Below are 16,765 nucleotides of genomic sequence, written 5' to 3'. Positions count from 1 at the left end.
ATAACAAGATTTTAAGACAAAGAAGCCCATCATTTCCCTGTTCCATTCCCCTACCTCTGACCAGTGACAAGGACACAATGTCTTCATTATGCAGTAGTTGCACAGGTATGTTTGCTTTTCAAAACACACAGTACTGTATATTTAATATAGATGCATTTGTGTGTGTGTGTGTGTGTGGTGTGTGTGTGTGTGTGCGTGTGTTGGACCCCAGGTTTGAATTCAGGGCCTGGGCAGTGTCCCTGCCTGAGCTTTTTGTTCTCAAGGCTAGGGCTCTACCAGTTGAGCCACTTCTGGCCTTTTTGGGATAGTTTATTGTAATAAGAGTCTCATGAACTTTCCTGCCTGGATTTGAACCTCGATTCTCAGATATCAGCCTCCTGAGAAGCTAGGCTTACAGGCCTGAGCCAGCCCAGCTTGTAGGTGCATTGCTCAATATGTGAAGTACACATCTATAAACCAACTCAGTGGGCCTACCAATAAGAAGACCTCATTTCTTGGAAAAGGAAAGATATAGCTCAGCTTCAAGTTCGTATACCCAATAAGTCTTTCACATGAATAAGAGTCACGTCCTTTTCTGGTAGTGAGGGTTTATAGATAAAAGTAATAATAGCCACATGTTTCACAGTGACTTCATGCAATCCAATCTGACTGTTAAGCCTTTCCTTTGTGGCACAGCTATTTCTAAATTAGCTACACATCCCTATCTAGCAGAAGTGATTGTGAGGATAGAGATGTGCCATCCTTTTCTTTTCCACCATGTCTAGCATGGAGTAGAAGCACAGTAAACATTTGGTCTCATAGCCTAATGTACCTATTTTTGAAGAGCAAAATCAAAAGGCATTCCAAGGAGAACACCTGCAGGATGTCTCGCTTCTACAACCACCTGGGATTGCACAGCTGGGTATTTTGAAGTCTGACAGACACTTGGGTAGATGAATAATTCAGCCACAGCTTCCCCCTACTCAAGAGAGATAGTACACCTTGCGTTCCCATAGCCGTTTAGGTTCACAGGCTAATCTAATCGACGTGACACGTTGTGGAATGATCTCCTTCTGCTTTCTTGACCAGTAAGGCACTCTATTTTCCATGGTTCAAAGTTAAGCTTTTATTTGGTTTTGAAATTAAAAAAATAAATTTCATTATTAAATAGTGAGATGGGACTAACTAACAATCAAATAGTAGCTTACTCAGGAATATAACCGCCGGGGTGGAGTGGGGTGGGGGGGGATGTTGGGAAGGGAGGGTTACAATTAAGGTGGGGGGGGGGAGGAGGAAGTTGGGGGTGGGTGGAGATAGATCACCTAAACTAAAATAGTTATATTGAAACATTTGTGAACGGTTAGTTCAACAGTGATGCGATTTCGAAAGGAACTGGAATACAAAGTTTCAAAGTGTTGACAATGAATGGGCGCAGCACACCGCGTCTTCTTCCTGGCGCTGGCCAACCACCCCCTTCCTCCACCGCAGCCCAGGTGGGCTTTACACCACCGTGCTGATGTCATCCGGCTCATCGGCTTTCTTTTGCCTGCTTGGCAGGGATTTCAAGTATTCCAGGTGTCTCCGGGCATCCTCCTGGTTTTGCCGCACGTAATAGACCACGTACGAGATCACCATGGTGAACCAGCCGAACATGGTGACCAGCATGGCATAATCCGTAGTCTTTTTAGGGAGGTTACAAAGGTCGGCGTCATTGGCAGCATTGAGGAAGGGTCTTCCTGCGTGCTCGTCCAACACCGACGTCTTGCAGATCACATTGTGGGCCGTCTCGTGGTTGGACGCCATGCTCCTCAGCACTTGCTGGAGAGTACAGTCACAATGCCAGGGGTTGTTGGCAATCCTGGCCCTGGCCTTCAGGTTATTGAAGGCGTTTTTGTGCACGCTCTGAATCCGGTTGTCAGACAAGTCCAGAGTCTGTAAGGTTTCGGCGACCCCTTTGAAGGCATGCTCGTCGATGAACTCGATGCCGTTTTTGGAGAGGTTGAGAACTCTCAGTTGATGGAGGTCCTTAAAAATCTCATTGGGGATGGATGTGATCTGATTGGAGTCCAGATACAGTAAGACTGTTTCAGGAGGGAGATCTCTGGGTATTTCCTTGAGGTTTGCATTGCTACAGGTGACATTTAAGCCTCCGGAGGAAGAACAAAGACAGCCCTTGGGACACATACTGGCAGAATGAAAGCACAGTATCATAAGAACAAAACTTTGTAGGAGGAGACACATGGAGAGGGAGCGGGTTAACCACAGGTCTACCAGATTCATGCTGGAATGTCAGCATAATCGTAAGTCCATTCCTCATTTACTCCAACTAGTGTGGCAACGGTTCCAGCTCTGTCCACACCGTCGATTTCCTTCTTGTGGGGCTTTAAAAGGTCGTGGCTAACACACGCGTCTCTTCATTATTCTTGTCTTTGCTTGGGAGCCTACGGAAAGGGAAGCAGATGCAATTAGCTCTTTTGCAGAGGGAAATGCATTGCAATTAAACAGTCTCTCAGGTATCTGGTGTGCTAGTTGGGAAGGAAGGTTCGTTATGCAGGCAATTTCCACCGAGGCCACTGGGAGTTGCCTGTGGAATGGGAATCTCCTGCTCAAACCCCAGGTGCCGGGAGAGGGCTGTTAATAAAAGACAACCTTTCCAAACTCTTGTCACCTTTCTTTTGCTGGAATTAAAGGCAATAGTCTCCATTTCTCTCGACTCTGCTGTTCCCCTCCTAGACTCCTTCTAAATTCTACGGCAATAAAATTTAATTACATCTTTCACCCTTCCTGCAGTAGCAGATGTATTAATGCAATTTAGCCCTGCACTTGGGCAACAATGAGAAATAATACCAGGACTTCATGGCTAATGACCATAGACAGGAATGTCTGTCTTGGCTTTTGAATGGATGCCCAGTTTGGAATACTGGTCCTAAAGAAGAATGATCTTTAACTTGAGTTAAGAAAGGAACAAATGCTTTCCAACCTTTACCATACGATGTTTCTGGGGGACAGATAATCAAGAACTTCCCAAATTGTCACTTTCCTGTGACTTCTTGAGATTACATTATACCTGGGAGAATGCTCTTAACTGAATTTTCAAAAGATTCTATTTTCTAAACAATGTATTCCCTGTACAGCAGAATTTCAAGTATGACACTCACCTGTAAGACTTTCTTTTTATTACTGAAATAAGAAATACTAGCTTCTAAGAATTCCCCCAATAGCTGTTTTCCCCTTTTCAAGTACTATAAGCATTGAAAAAAATAGAAATTAACTACACTCAATTACAAACGTAAGTGATATAAATAAAATGATAAATTGTATGCAATGGCAGAGAGCAGAGATGCAAATATAATTTAACCCTCCCAGTACCCTCTGATATAGAGTGGAAAGGCATATCTTTGCAATCAACCAGTTCATGTAGGAGATGAATGATCCTGCAGATATTAGGTGACTTGCCTAAGGTTGACCAGCTGGTAGGTACATAGACAGATCTCAGATGAAAATCTGTTTTCTGGTTCATTCATCTCCTAACTCTTTCACTATCCCCACAGCTCTTTTTCCATCACATCTCCTCTATGAACATAGGATCCAACGAGCATTGCTTTGGGAGGATCTCAGATACTGTTATGTTGTGGATCTTAATTGCTGCTCCTTTCCAGCCTGTAGAGGGATCCTTGATTTCAGCTTTTCCTTACAGGACCCGAGAAACAAAGCAAGCATTCACTCTTGCTATACAGTGAGCAACAAATGACTTTATGCAAACTTATCTTTTCTGAAGATCCCAGATGGATAAATACAGAGGGAAATGATCCAAATGTTACCCAACTCACAGAAGTGATGATTAATGTGAGCTGAAAACATAATGAACTGGGTTGTTAATCATGGAAAAAAATGAGATTAAGAGCAAGCAGGATGGAGAGGATGTGCTTTTGGAATACTGTATCCCGTAAATGCCAGAAAATGCTAAAGAAGGATCCCTAATCTTACTAAGTCATCCCTCATTCATTTGCAGTGAAGTGTCCTGTCTGTCTCACGTTTTTCCTTCAAAAGTGCATTGTATAGCACCTGTGTGGGGTCTCTAATAAGTATCTAGATCAGAGCGGTATAGACGAGACATTATTCTGAGAAACAAAGGAGAAGCAGAAATACAAAGCAAGAGTCGGTGGGAGGAGCTCATGAGAAGGACGTAACAGACAGGACAATGGAGGAATAATGAGAGCCTCTGTCAACCAAGGAACCTTAATTAACCAAGTCTGTGCAATCAGCTACCTACTAACTTACTAAAAGCTTGGAACCTCCTCTGGAAGATGCTTCACCTTTCTCCTGAGATTATGGTTAGTAGTTGTTTTCTTTTTTATGTGTATATAGAAGTGTTCAATAATTCATACTGTAAAATGTGCGGGGACAAGGGCTTGTTCTGCCTCATCTAGAAACGATAGTAAACAATTTAAAAGTGGTTGGTGTATCAGCTTTGATCTTTGCTATCTGTTCTTTGAGGATGTTATTCAAGTGACATTCTAATAATTTTTTAAAAACAGAGACGTAATAGAAGTTGGTATCCACTGATTTTATATGCCAATGTGGTAGACTTGGCAAACATCACAAGTATAGACTCCAAGAAGGTCCTAGATGCCCCAGCTGAGCCATCTACTCACTGGATGGAAACTTGTTAGGAGTACAAATACAGAGTCTATCTTCCACCACAGATATTATGCTCAAGTTAAATACTGGGTCTTCTCTCTATAAAGTTTGCTAAAAGAACACGAAAACTTCCAATTGGCTAGACTGCTGGGTCACTGTGACTTGGTCTTTACCTTAGACCTGATAAAGTGACAAGAGATGTAGAATGTGGGCAGTAGAGTGCTTAGGTGGTATGATCTGAATATGTGGCCTCTCACAAACTCATACGTTGAAATTGAATTCTCAGTGTGAATGTGTGTGGAGAAGCAGAGCCCTTATTCTTGGGATTAGCACCCTAATAATGGAGTTCCTAGATGCCCCCCTCTCTCCCTATCTATCTAGTGCATATGTATTTATACCACATTTGAACTCATGGCCTCAAACTTGTTTGTGGCTGGTGCTTTGCCACTTGAGCAGCGCTTCTAGCTTGGATTTCTGCTGGTTATTTTAGAGATAGGGACTCATAGTCTTTCCTGAAAAGGCCAACTTTGAACCAGTTTCCTGAGTATCTAGGATTACAGGCATGAGCCACTAGCACCTGGCCCTGCCTTGCTCCATCTATCATGTGAAGACACAGGGGGAAGATGGCTAACATGGCCCAGGGAACAAGTGCTCACCAAGTCTTCTGGGAGCCACCTTGAAGTTGGACTTCTTAGCTTTCGAAACTATAAGTAATAAATGTCTGTTGCTTCAGTAACAAAAATTGACCCAAGCAAGTCCAGGAGATGGTCTAGACATCAAGTCAAAGATGTTGAATCAAGATCACCTTCACAAGGGAGGACAGAAAAGCTACTTCTCTACTCCATGATACCACACAGCCAGTTTCCATAGGGATTATTGGATGGATATAACCTTCCCATCAGCGTAGATCCACACAAGCTGTTGCAAAGGGAGAAGTAGAAGTGGGCAAAGAAAAGGAGGCGGACATTCTTCTGTCTGGTTATCATCCAGCACAAATACTGAACAAGAGCTCAGAAACCTAAAACGTCTTCTATTCTGTTTTGAATCAAGTTTGCAAACAAATCACAAACTATGAACAAATTCTACCCTTCTAGGAAAAAGGACTCTTTAGTGGCTTTTATTAATTTTTGTCTCAGCTTTCAACTTAGGACCAAGTAGAGAAAGCTAACTATACTTCAACCAATCACATAGCACATTCTGCTTCTGTCTAGCCCAACTTCAGCTTCCTGGGCAGACAGCCTCCAATCAGGGCTCAGCAGAAGCCTTCCTTGATTTTCCACTCTATAAAGAGATTATATATACCTGTCTGCCTTTGAGTCTCTGCCAAGTGCCAGGGGGCAGTTGGTTGACTTTCCTGCTAGAGAAAATTCTGAATAGATCATCGTTACATCTTTCCATTGTCATTTAACAAGTCTAAAGTTGATAAAGTTGGCCTTTTCAAGGCAATTATTTCCATAATTAGCTTTATGATTATAGAAATTACATATTCTGATTTATTTTATCATTATATATTTTTTAAAATAAACTAACTATGGATTATATAAACTACCAATCTGTGCAATCCTTGACCAAGAAATATCAGGGAAATTGAATCTGGACTAAATAATTCAGGTGAATGAATTGCACAGGTGTTTTTTCTCCTCCTTTGTTGCTTTGGTAAATGTTGGTTGACATTCACATCTTTATCACCGAGTTTCATCATAAATTTCATGCATTTCCACTCCTAACAACCTGCCAAAGAGGAAGAGCCTCAATTGGGGTGTATCTAAAACTAAAATCTTAATTTTCACCCTTCAACTGCATCCAGTGACCTTCCCCTCCACCATACACTACCTGTTCTTTCCTGCTGATTTCTGAAAAGGGTTCACTGTCACCTTCTGCCATCTCTCATACTTTATACTTCCTGGGTCTCTTTCCTATTTCAAACCTCCATCTTGTTCTGAAAAATGGCAAAAGCCTTCTTTCTGGACTTCTGTGTCCAAGTTTTCTTTGTTTCCATTCTCCTAATAGCAAGTCATATCCTCCCACTAATAGAAAAGAGTCAATGGCCTTGATTTTTGTGACAAGCTCATCTTCACACACTTCCTCACAGACACAGATCAATGTATAGGAAGTTGATAAAAAATGACACTACATCCCACATGAATTTTCCACAAACCATCCTAACTGAACAGCTTTCAATGTAGAGTGGAGTCTCCATTTGGAATCCAGTTTCATTGTAATTTGGCTCAAAAATTATAAAAGCTGCATCATTTAGTCAAGGATGCAAACTGATAAGGATTTTTACTTTTTAATGGAATGTAATCTGAGGATGAATCCAAATTGTTAAGGCAGGGAGTACCTGGAATCTCTAAACTCCCTCTGTTATACCCTAACTTCTGATGTTATATCAATTGCAACTTTAAATACTCCAGTTTGTCTTCCCTAACAGGAGATACCAGAAGGAAGGACCTGTGGCATTTCTTACTTATTTTTGTGTTTTCACATTGCCCATGATAAAAGTTTAATAAATATTTAATGACATGAGCTAAGATCAATTCTCATTTCATCATTAGTTTTCTTGTCATTTATTATATTCCAGGCACTTATTGTAATGAACCCATGTAACAAGATGCTAAAACTGAAGTTCTGACTAGGCAGGTTCCTGGTTAAATGTCTGTAGAGTTTGCAGGTGAGGAGTTAACATATGATACTTGGCTAACGTGTTCTTTGACTAACATCTTCTTATATAATGAACAATAAGAAGGGCCTGGAGCTATCTATCTCATCACTTCCTCATGGGAAGAGTTTATCACATGACCCTTGGAACTGGAAATGAACAGAGTGCTTCAGACTAAGAAGCATAACAGCCTGGTGTTTGGCAGTGGAGCTGTGTGGTGCTTTAAAGTTGGAGTGAACCCCCCTCCCCTAGTGTGTAAATAAATGATAGAAACTATTTCCTATGGATCAGATATAGTCACCAGTGGGGAGATGTTCCCCAAGGGGTGCATCTTGGGTTCTATAGGATTCTTTAGTAAAGCAGAAGGGTCTCAGCAACAAGAGACTAAGGGTAAGTGCTTAGGTTGAAGAAGAAGCCATCTTAAAGGCATGCGTGGTCAGAGTCAGAGAGGTAGATAGAGTAGCTGTAGTAAAAAGAGTCTCATAAGAAAAACACCAGGCCCAGGGACCATGATTCTTTGCAATGCATCGTCATCTCCAAAGCAGTTGATACCCAGTTATGCTGACCTAAGATGGAAGTGAATAAAGGGACAGAAAGGAAAAATTGAGCAGTCTACCATTGTCTATTGTTTGAGCCTGCAACAACAAAACACGGAGAATAGCTGGATATTATATATAGCCTATTTCACAGTGTTTTAGGTAGACATTTGCATTAGAAATATAAGTGATGGAACTTGATTTTTTACTTTTGTTTGAATTAATTGTGGTTCTGGCTTAAAATAATGTCAGGACAATGTCTTATCTTAGACTAAGCACAGAACTGCGAGGCTCATACACCAGGGCTGAGGGGAGGACTATTAGACAGGGCAGAGTGGAGAGGGAAGTGAAATTGCAGTTTTCCGTGGCTACACATATGCCATTTGTACAAATCCTCCCAACCACCATAGAAGGAGCAACTGTGACCTCTGCACAGATGAGGAAATCAAGGCTCAGGGAGGTTATGTGACCTGTCATGACAGCAGCTGTTCTGTGTCAAAAGCAAAAACTTAAGTCCTTTGGCCTCCATGCAACATAGCACGACACACCATTTTATAACTGCTGTAACGGACTTTGCAACGGACTCCACTAAAATAGGGAACAAGAGCCAGGATGCATTCTACATGAAGTAGTTGTTGCATATTGTTAAAGAGAAATGGATGGCAAAGAAAAGGTTGCAGTATGCTTCTAAGTCAAAAGCCCTAAATGTGAGGTTGGTAGAATGCCAATGAGGGAAAGTGCCAGGTACTGATTTTGAGTCCTAATCTCTGGGAAAAAGAGAGGGAGAGAGAGAGAGAGAGAGAGAGAGAGAGAGAGAGAGAGACAGAGACAGAGACAGAGACAGAGACAGAGACAGAGACAGAGACAGAGACAGAGAGACAGAGAGACAGAGACAGAGAGACAGAGACAGAGAGAGAGACAGAGAGAGACAGAGACAGAGAGACAGACAGAGAGACAGAGAGAGAGACAGAGAGAGACAGAGAGAGACAGAGACAGAGACAGAGACAGAGAGACAGAGAGAGACAGAGAGAGACAGAGACAGAGAGACAGAGAGAGAGACAGAGACAGAGAGAGACAGAGACAGAGAGAGGAAGAAGGAGGAAAGAGGAAGGAAGGAAGGAAGGAAGGAAGGAAGGAAGGAAGGAAGGAAGGAAGGAAGGAAAGAAGGAAGGAAAGAAGGAAGGAAAGAAGGAAGGAAAGAACCAGGCACTGGTATTCCTGTTAGCAACTCAGGAGGCTGAGTTCTAAGGATTGTGGTTCAAATCGGGCCTGGGAAAGGAAGTCCATGAGACTCTTATCTCCAATTAACCACCCACAGCCAGAAGTAGGGCTAGAGCTTAAGCAGTAGAGAGATTGCCTTGATCATGAAAGGTCAGGGACAAAGCCCAGGCCCTGAGTTCAAGACGCAGGACTAGCACAAAACAATCCTCCAAAAATTTACCTTGTAAATGTAACCTATTGTGATGTTCATGAATATGCTCTCATTTGGTTCTCTCTCAAACATCCACAGAGGGATATTTTTCCTCCTATTTTAAGACACTTGAGTAACTCCTGCAGAAGAACTCCTCAAAAGCACACAATTGATAAAAGCAGGGCAAAAGTTAAATCCCAGATGTTCCCCCAAACAGGTCTCATTCAACATGCATTGTTTTATCTCTTACTGGTTGTTTTTGATATGGAGAATCTGTAAATGTAAGTGCTGAGTTTTAAGTGTCAGACTAGCTCTCCATGGACGTCTTCCTACAAAGTTTGGAAAAATCCAGGGTACCTTCTCCTTTGTTAGTTTCTCTTTAAAGTGTACTCTGAAATGGACCCTTTTATCAAAATGACAAGCAATCACTAGGTGCAGGTAGCTCTTGCCTATAATCCTAGCTACTCAGGAGGTTGAGAGATCTGAGGGTCATGATTTGAGGCCAGCCCAGGAAAGAAAGTCTTTGAGACCTCCTATCTCCAATTAACCAGCAAAAACCAGATGTGGAGAGCCAGTCTTGAGTTACAGGACACACCCTAGCCCCCAAGTTCAAGTCCTAGTACTGGCACATACACAAAAAAAGACAAGAAATCTTTTTGATCCACATCTGTCAGTTCAAGAATGGTTTTTCCATTTTTGAAAATAATTTTAGAGAGTAAGTACTTAAGATAAACAGTATAAAACAGGTTTCTCTGCACACATTTCCTCTTTTCTACATGATCTGGTGCTCATATAGCTCCAGGATAGATTTACAAATTCTTCTTACCCAGAAATTCACTGGAGAAACAAACAAAAACTTAAAACATTAAAAAAAACACCCAACCAGTAATCAACCCTCTCTGGGTACCCAGCATAGGGTATGGATATTACCATGTCTTAGCAAATATCTGTAATTATTACACACCATGCTACAGGTTTATGAGGAGATGAAATGGGAAAAGGGCCACTTTGGTTTCTTTCTGCTTCTCTATTATTGTGCCCCAGCAAGTTCCCATGACATTTCTAACAGCGAGAGCATTGCAAACTTTAAAATTATAATCTACATAAGTTCATCTCCCCAACACTCAAAAGAGCCCAAGATAACTTGAAAGCTGTTTATAGAAAGCCCAGACTTAAGCTGAATTCATTGTAGATATGTGTAGGATGAGTGGTTTTTAGTTACCATTTCAAAAAGTTAACCCTACATCATCCTTCTGACATTACATACCATGATCATAGTCACTGGCCAGGTGGATTAAGCACAAGATGGAGACAAAAACCACAGTCTAGAAAATGGAGTTAAATGTGGAGTTCTTAAGGAATGAACTCTAGGACCTTAGCAAATCATTCATGTTTTCCTTGCTTTTGTGGCTCGAGGATCAACTCTGACTAATCTAGAACTGGAGACATTTTACAGAATGACTAGTATGGGCTCTGTGAGAAGTCATTGAAGGAAAATTGGAAAAAATCCTAAATACAGAACAAAACAAATGAAATAACCACTGCACCAAAATAGGCTGTATAATTTGTATATTAACTGGAAAGATCATGGAAGAAATAAGATTCTAGACTAGACAAAAAAGCCAAAGGGATGCCATTGGAAGAATGGGAAGCATTCAAATGCTGACATCATGCTAGATCTTATTGCAACAAATGTAAGCTTCTTGGGGTTATATCATGATATGAGAACTTCCTATTCATAGTAGATGCACGTAGATACATTTTAGGATAAACTGCTGTAACAACTATAACCTTATTTTGTATGTATGTGCTTGTCATAGGGCTTGAACTTTCCTGCCTGAGCTGGATTCCAACCACCATCCTCAGAGCTCAGTCTCTAGAGTAGCTAGGATTACAGGCATTAGCCTGAAAGTTTCAAAGTTTTCCCACAGAAGTTATGTGTAGGAGACCTTTTAAGTTTTAAAAGAGACTTAGTGAAGAAATTCGCCTCCAATGAAGGAATTCTAGTTGGAGTATCCACAAGCCTTTTGAAATCATTTTCACACTTCTGCTTCTGGAACTATGAGAAAAGAGCTGTGTGCTGTGTAACATACAAAATTTGTGGTCATTTATTATAGCATCCATAGGAAGCTAACATCAATAAAAGAATAGAACTTGAAGGCATTTTTGTCTAACTCCCATCTCTAGAGCTGGAGAGCTTTGGCTGCAACTAAATCACTCTAGTTCCAAGTTTCCTGGAAGCCAAAAGAAGTACACACACACACACACACACACACACACACACACACACACACACACACACACACACACACACACACACACATTTACAAAATGGGTCTTTTCTGATACAGTAAAAGATAATTCACTATTAGCAGAGATTGGAAAATACTTCATATTTCAGAACCTTCAAAAGATTCTGAAGCCAAGTATCTGTGGCTCACACCTATAGTCCTAGCTACTGAAGAGACTCAGATCTCAAGATTGTAGTTTGAAGGCAGCTTAAACAGAAAAGTCTGGGAGAGTCATCTCCAATTAACCAACAAAAAGCTGGAAGTAAAGGTGTGGCTTACAGGGAAGAGCACCAGCCTTGACCAAAAATGCCAAGGCTGTGAAACCATGCAGTCAAGAGTTCAAGCCCTAATGCTGGCAAAAAAAAAAAAAAGACTCTAGGAAAAGACCACTATACAATATAGCAGAGGAATGCTGGGCAGCTGGTGGCTCACGCCTGTAATCCTAGCTAGTCAGGAGGCTGAGATCTGAGGATCGCAGTTCAAAGCCAGCCCAGGCAGCAAAATCCATGAGACTTATCTCCAACAACCTCCAGAAAACCAGAAGTGGCGCTGTGGCTCAGTGGTAGAGCACTAGCCTTGAGCTGAGGAGCTGAGGGACAGGGCTCAGTCCCAGAGTTCAAGCCCCACAACAAAATAAATACATACATACATACATAAATACATAAATGAAATTATATATATAATATATCATATATAACATATATTTTATATATGTATATATATATACATATATATATAGCAGAGGAGTGGTATAGACATATTCTTCTTTGGCTCAAGCATCAGATGAAATCATTGATCTGTTTTAAAATAAAGCTAGACAATCATCTGAAAATGATCTTTATTAGAGATGTAGGATTAAACCAGGCTGAAACAGAAAATAAGGGAGATCAGGATTGTTAGTTAGCAGGTGCCTTACAGGCCTGGGAGCCATAGAGTTATTTGTACTCACATTTGATTGAAAAATCACTGCTGGGGGCAACTGTGTTGGGTAATTGGTTCATACAGGAGCTATCTCCATGAAGTGAGACACAGGATTATCTCAGTTATCAGAGAATCAGGGAGAGTAAGAAACTTGTGGTTTAAGGCCAGCCTAGACAAAAAATTAGACAGAAGACCCTCATCTCCACATCAGCTGGATATAGTGAAATGCACCTGTCAGCCCAGTTATGCAAGAGATTGGGATGATCGCAGTGCTAGGTCAGACCAGGCAAAGTTTGTAAGATCTCTTCTGAACAGAGAAAGCTGAGTGAAGTCGTGTTCAGCTGTGTTCCTAATGAAGAGAAGTATAAATAGGATGATCTAGGTCTAGGCAGATCCAGGCTGAAAGCAAGACAGCATCTCAATAATACCCAAAGTATGAAAGGCTGTAGGTACAGCTGAAGTAGTAGAGTACCTCCCTAGAAAACTCAAAGACCTGAGTTCAAGTCCTAGTACTGCCTAAAGGAAAAGAAAATTAAGCAGATTAGAAGAATATTTTGATCACTGACTGTAGAGGGCTGCCAATCTTTCTAGTCTTCAATGGAGATTAGCCCCTGTGGATTATTAATATATGACTTTAAGAATAGTATTATGGTGTGTGTGTGTGTGTGTGTGTGTGTGTGTGTGTGTGTGTGTGTGTGTGTGTGTGTGTGTGTGTACGCACGCGCGCGTGGGTGCACACGTGCATGTGTTGTATTGTTTGAACTTTGGGCCTGGGCTCTGTCCTTGAGCTTCTTTTGTTCAGGGCTAGCACTCTACCCCTTGAAGCACACCACTTCCAGCTTTTTTAGATGTTTATTGGAGATAAGAGTCTTCTGGACTCTCCTGCCAGGGCTGCCTTTGAACTGCAATCCTCAGATCTCAGCCTCCTGAGTAGCTAGGATTACAGACATGAGCCACTGATGCCCAGCTAGACCTTTTTTTTTCTTTTTATAAGAACTGAAGAATGTAACTAGGGATACAGGTGGACCCATTGTAACAATGAGATGTACAAGTCTTTATGGGGGGTGGGGGGAGGACCGGATGGGGGGAGTAGGGTGAGTATGGGAAGGGATGGGAAGGGGAAACAAAGAGGAGGCAACAATACTTGATAAGAAGTGTACTCATTGTCTTGCCCATGTAATTGTAACTCCTCTGTATGGAATTCTCACAATAAAAATAAAAAAATAAAAAAAGAACTGAAGAATGAACTAAGCACCTTGCTCCTGTTAGGTAAGAACTTTACCATTTTAATAACACTCCAATCCTTTTGATTTTAGTTTTTTAGACAGGCTTTCATGGTAAATTGCCCAGGCCAGCCTTGACCTATGATCCACTTACCTCTATTTCCTGATTAGCTGGCATTATAGGTGTGTGACATCATGTCATGCTTTAAAATTACTTTATAAATTAAGACTTCTGAAGTTCAAACATGCAACAAACCAATTATCTTTTTTTATGGTCAAGGTGATGTACAGAGGGGTTTCAGTTACATAAGTTAGGTAATGAGTACATTTCTTGTCAAACTTGTTACCCACCCTCAATTTTCTCCTACTCCTCCAGGCATATACATGCCATTTTTACAGTTGCCATTTTGGCATAGGTAAGAATAATGAGTATCATTTTTTAAAGTTCCAAATGATCACAACTTGTTAGAAACCTAGTGAGTGAGATTATTTATTTTACCTTTTTCTGCATTATGTGGTGGACATTTAGGTTGTCTTCTATTTCTTTTTATCATAAACAATAATGAACTTAGACAATATCATCCATATTTTACCTCATTGAGAGAACCAACAAATGGGGATAATGACTTTAAATTGGGAGAATTGATTGTGTCCATCAGTTTGTGTAGAATATAAGTCCACAGCATCAAAGGTAAAACTACACAGAGCCATACTGGTCTCTGTAGGGAAATGGTAGCTTGACCACTCTCTTCTGATTTTAGCTATTGTGGACCTTGGACATATTGATTAACATCAGAGAGGGACCAGGGTCTAAAACTCTTCATTTCTTGACTAACACAACACAGTGGAACAGAAAAGCAGGGTCCTCGGTACTTCATCAAGACACTGTGTTGAAAAAAGAACTTTACAATTTAGGCAGGGGTAAGCAGGTGTGTAGATGTGTAGTTGTGTGTAGTAACAATGCTTGATAAGAAATGTACTCATTACCTTGCTCATGTAACTGTAACCCCTCTGTACAGTATTTTCACAATAAAAAACTTATTTAAAAATTCATATTTAAAAAGCCTATTTATTTGCTGCTCCTGTAACATTTTCTTGGCAACAGTTCTCTATTTTCTCTCCCAAGAACAGTCACTAGGGGGAAATGATTCTTTTATGTGATTTCCATGAAAAACAGCTGTCGAATGTATGTGTATTGCAAAAAAAAAAAAAAAAGAAGAAAGGATTAGCTTGGTGCAGTGGCTCATGTTTGTAATTCTAACTACTTGGGTATCTAAAATCTGGAAATTTGAAACACTGAGGTTCCAAACAAAGCTCAGGACAAAAAAAAAAAAGCAAGACCTCAAGTCAGAAGACAAAGCTAGATGTAATAGCAAATACCTGTTGTCTTAGCTAGGAACATATATTCAGACTAGTCCAAGCAAAAAGCCAGAACTTATCTCAACAATAAGCAGATGGAATCTCATAGTTCAAGTGGTAAAATGCCTGCCTAGCAAGTCTAAAAAGTTTGTGTAATCTCCTTTTTGTTACTCTGTCACTTGCTAGTTACTAGTTACTGGTAGCAATTTGACATTTACCAGCTTTCTGGGTTTTTCAAAAAACATTTTTATTAGTGTATATTAGTTGTAGGAGGAAGGATTTCACTGTAACATTTACACATACATAATGTGTGTACACATAATGTACACATAATGCGTGTACACATAATGTACAAATAAAGTACCCCAATCAAACTCACCCCTCCCATCTCTTCTTTATCCCTTCTCCCCTTCACATAAAACAATTTCAGTAAGTGTTCTAGCTATTCTTTCATACTACCTATCAAAATTTTTTGTCAACTCTTGCAACAATGAGATGTACAAGTCGTTATATCAAAAATGAACTTTACAACTTTGGTGGGGAGGGGAGGGGGGAGGAAGATTGGGTAGGGAGATGGGGGGGGAGATGGGAAGGGATGTGAAGGGGAAACAAAGGAGGAGGCTACAATGCTTGATAAGAAATGTACTCATTATCTTGCCCATGTAATTGTCCCTCTGTACAGTATTTTCAATTTTTTTTTTTGTCAAATTCATCCACATTCATCTTCTTATTTGCCCTCACTCTTCCCTCTGGTACCAAGGATTTAGTATTTAGCACTGGACTTGGACATTTTCATATATAAAATTACTATGACAATAGTTTTTTCATATGGGTTTGGTAATTGTTTCCAAAAATGACTTCCCTTATCTATCATCCTATATTACTCATGCTTTATTACAGTCTAATGTTAAATCTTCTCCCATCAAGATGTAGAGTTCCTTTACCAGTCCTTAAATCCAGTCGGTTCTGGTCTTGCTTTGAGCATATCAAGTGCAGAAGTGACACTAAGCAGTTCTCTCCACAAGGCCTGTATGATTCCTGCTTTTGCTTTTAGAATCCTTCCCAGAGGCCATTTAGAGATGCAAAGGCCTTGCTAGCCTGTTGAATGATGAGAAACCACACAAAGGAAAGTCCAGCTGTTCCAGAGGAGGCATCCCAGTTTATACCAGACATACTCCAGACACATGAGAAAGCCCAGTCTAGATCATCAAAGACAATGATCTAACCTGCAGCTGACCAGACTAAAGAGAACCACTAAGATGCTTACAGGTTTGTGAGTAGTAACAAATGCTCCTAATCATAGATACCTTCTTAGGTAGCTAAAGCTGATTAACATGCATGCCTATTTTTAACAATCAAATGAGTTAACACATTTATTTCTTAGACAAGGCCTGATTAATAGTAGATTGATATAAAGCTAACAACTAATGAAAGAATAGGCTTCTTAATAAAAGTAGGGTATAGACATTATTCAAAAATTTTGTAGAGGCTCAATGCTAAAGGACATTAATGGTTCCATTGTGGTTAGAAACCAAATTATTATTGACTACAAAGTCATTAGTATCCCAATTTGTTGCAGCCCCCTAAATGACATCCACATACAGAAGATACGTAAGCAATTCTGGGGTTAAATCTGAGTAAGGAATGTAAATACTATGTACTCATGTATCCTGGTGCTCAGCCCGGTGTCTGGTATGGATCAAGGTTCTGACGCTGAAGTCCAGTGGTTCAGAGCAAGGACTCAG

At 40.6% G+C, this 16,765-nt stretch overlaps 1 protein-coding gene across 3 annotated transcripts in view; it reads right to left on the bottom strand.

Annotated features, from left to right (window-relative positions):
• Positions 1-1,096: 1,096 nt before the first annotated feature.
• Lrrc3b (leucine rich repeat containing 3B) overlaps positions 1,097-16,765 on the bottom strand; it is an 83,990-nt gene continuing 68,321 nt past the window's right edge. For all 3 annotated transcript variants that reach the window (XM_070018391.1, XM_070018392.1, XM_070018393.1), the window contains exon 3: positions 1,097-2,420. In XM_070018391.1, coding sequence (XP_069874492.1) covers positions 1,480-2,259 — 780 coding nt within the window. In that variant the 5' untranslated portion in view covers positions 2,260-2,420 and the 3' untranslated portion in view covers positions 1,097-1,479. The remainder of the gene's footprint in view (positions 2,421-16,765) is intronic.

This window comes from Dipodomys merriami, unplaced genomic scaffold (genome assembly GCF_024711535.1).
Source record: "Dipodomys merriami isolate MVZ:Mamm:240054 unplaced genomic scaffold, mDipMer1.0.p SCAF_13, whole genome shotgun sequence".
In the NCBI taxonomy this organism is placed as follows: domain Eukaryota; kingdom Metazoa; phylum Chordata; class Mammalia; order Rodentia; family Heteromyidae; genus Dipodomys; species Dipodomys merriami.
This window is presented reverse-complemented; position numbering and strand designations above follow the sequence as displayed.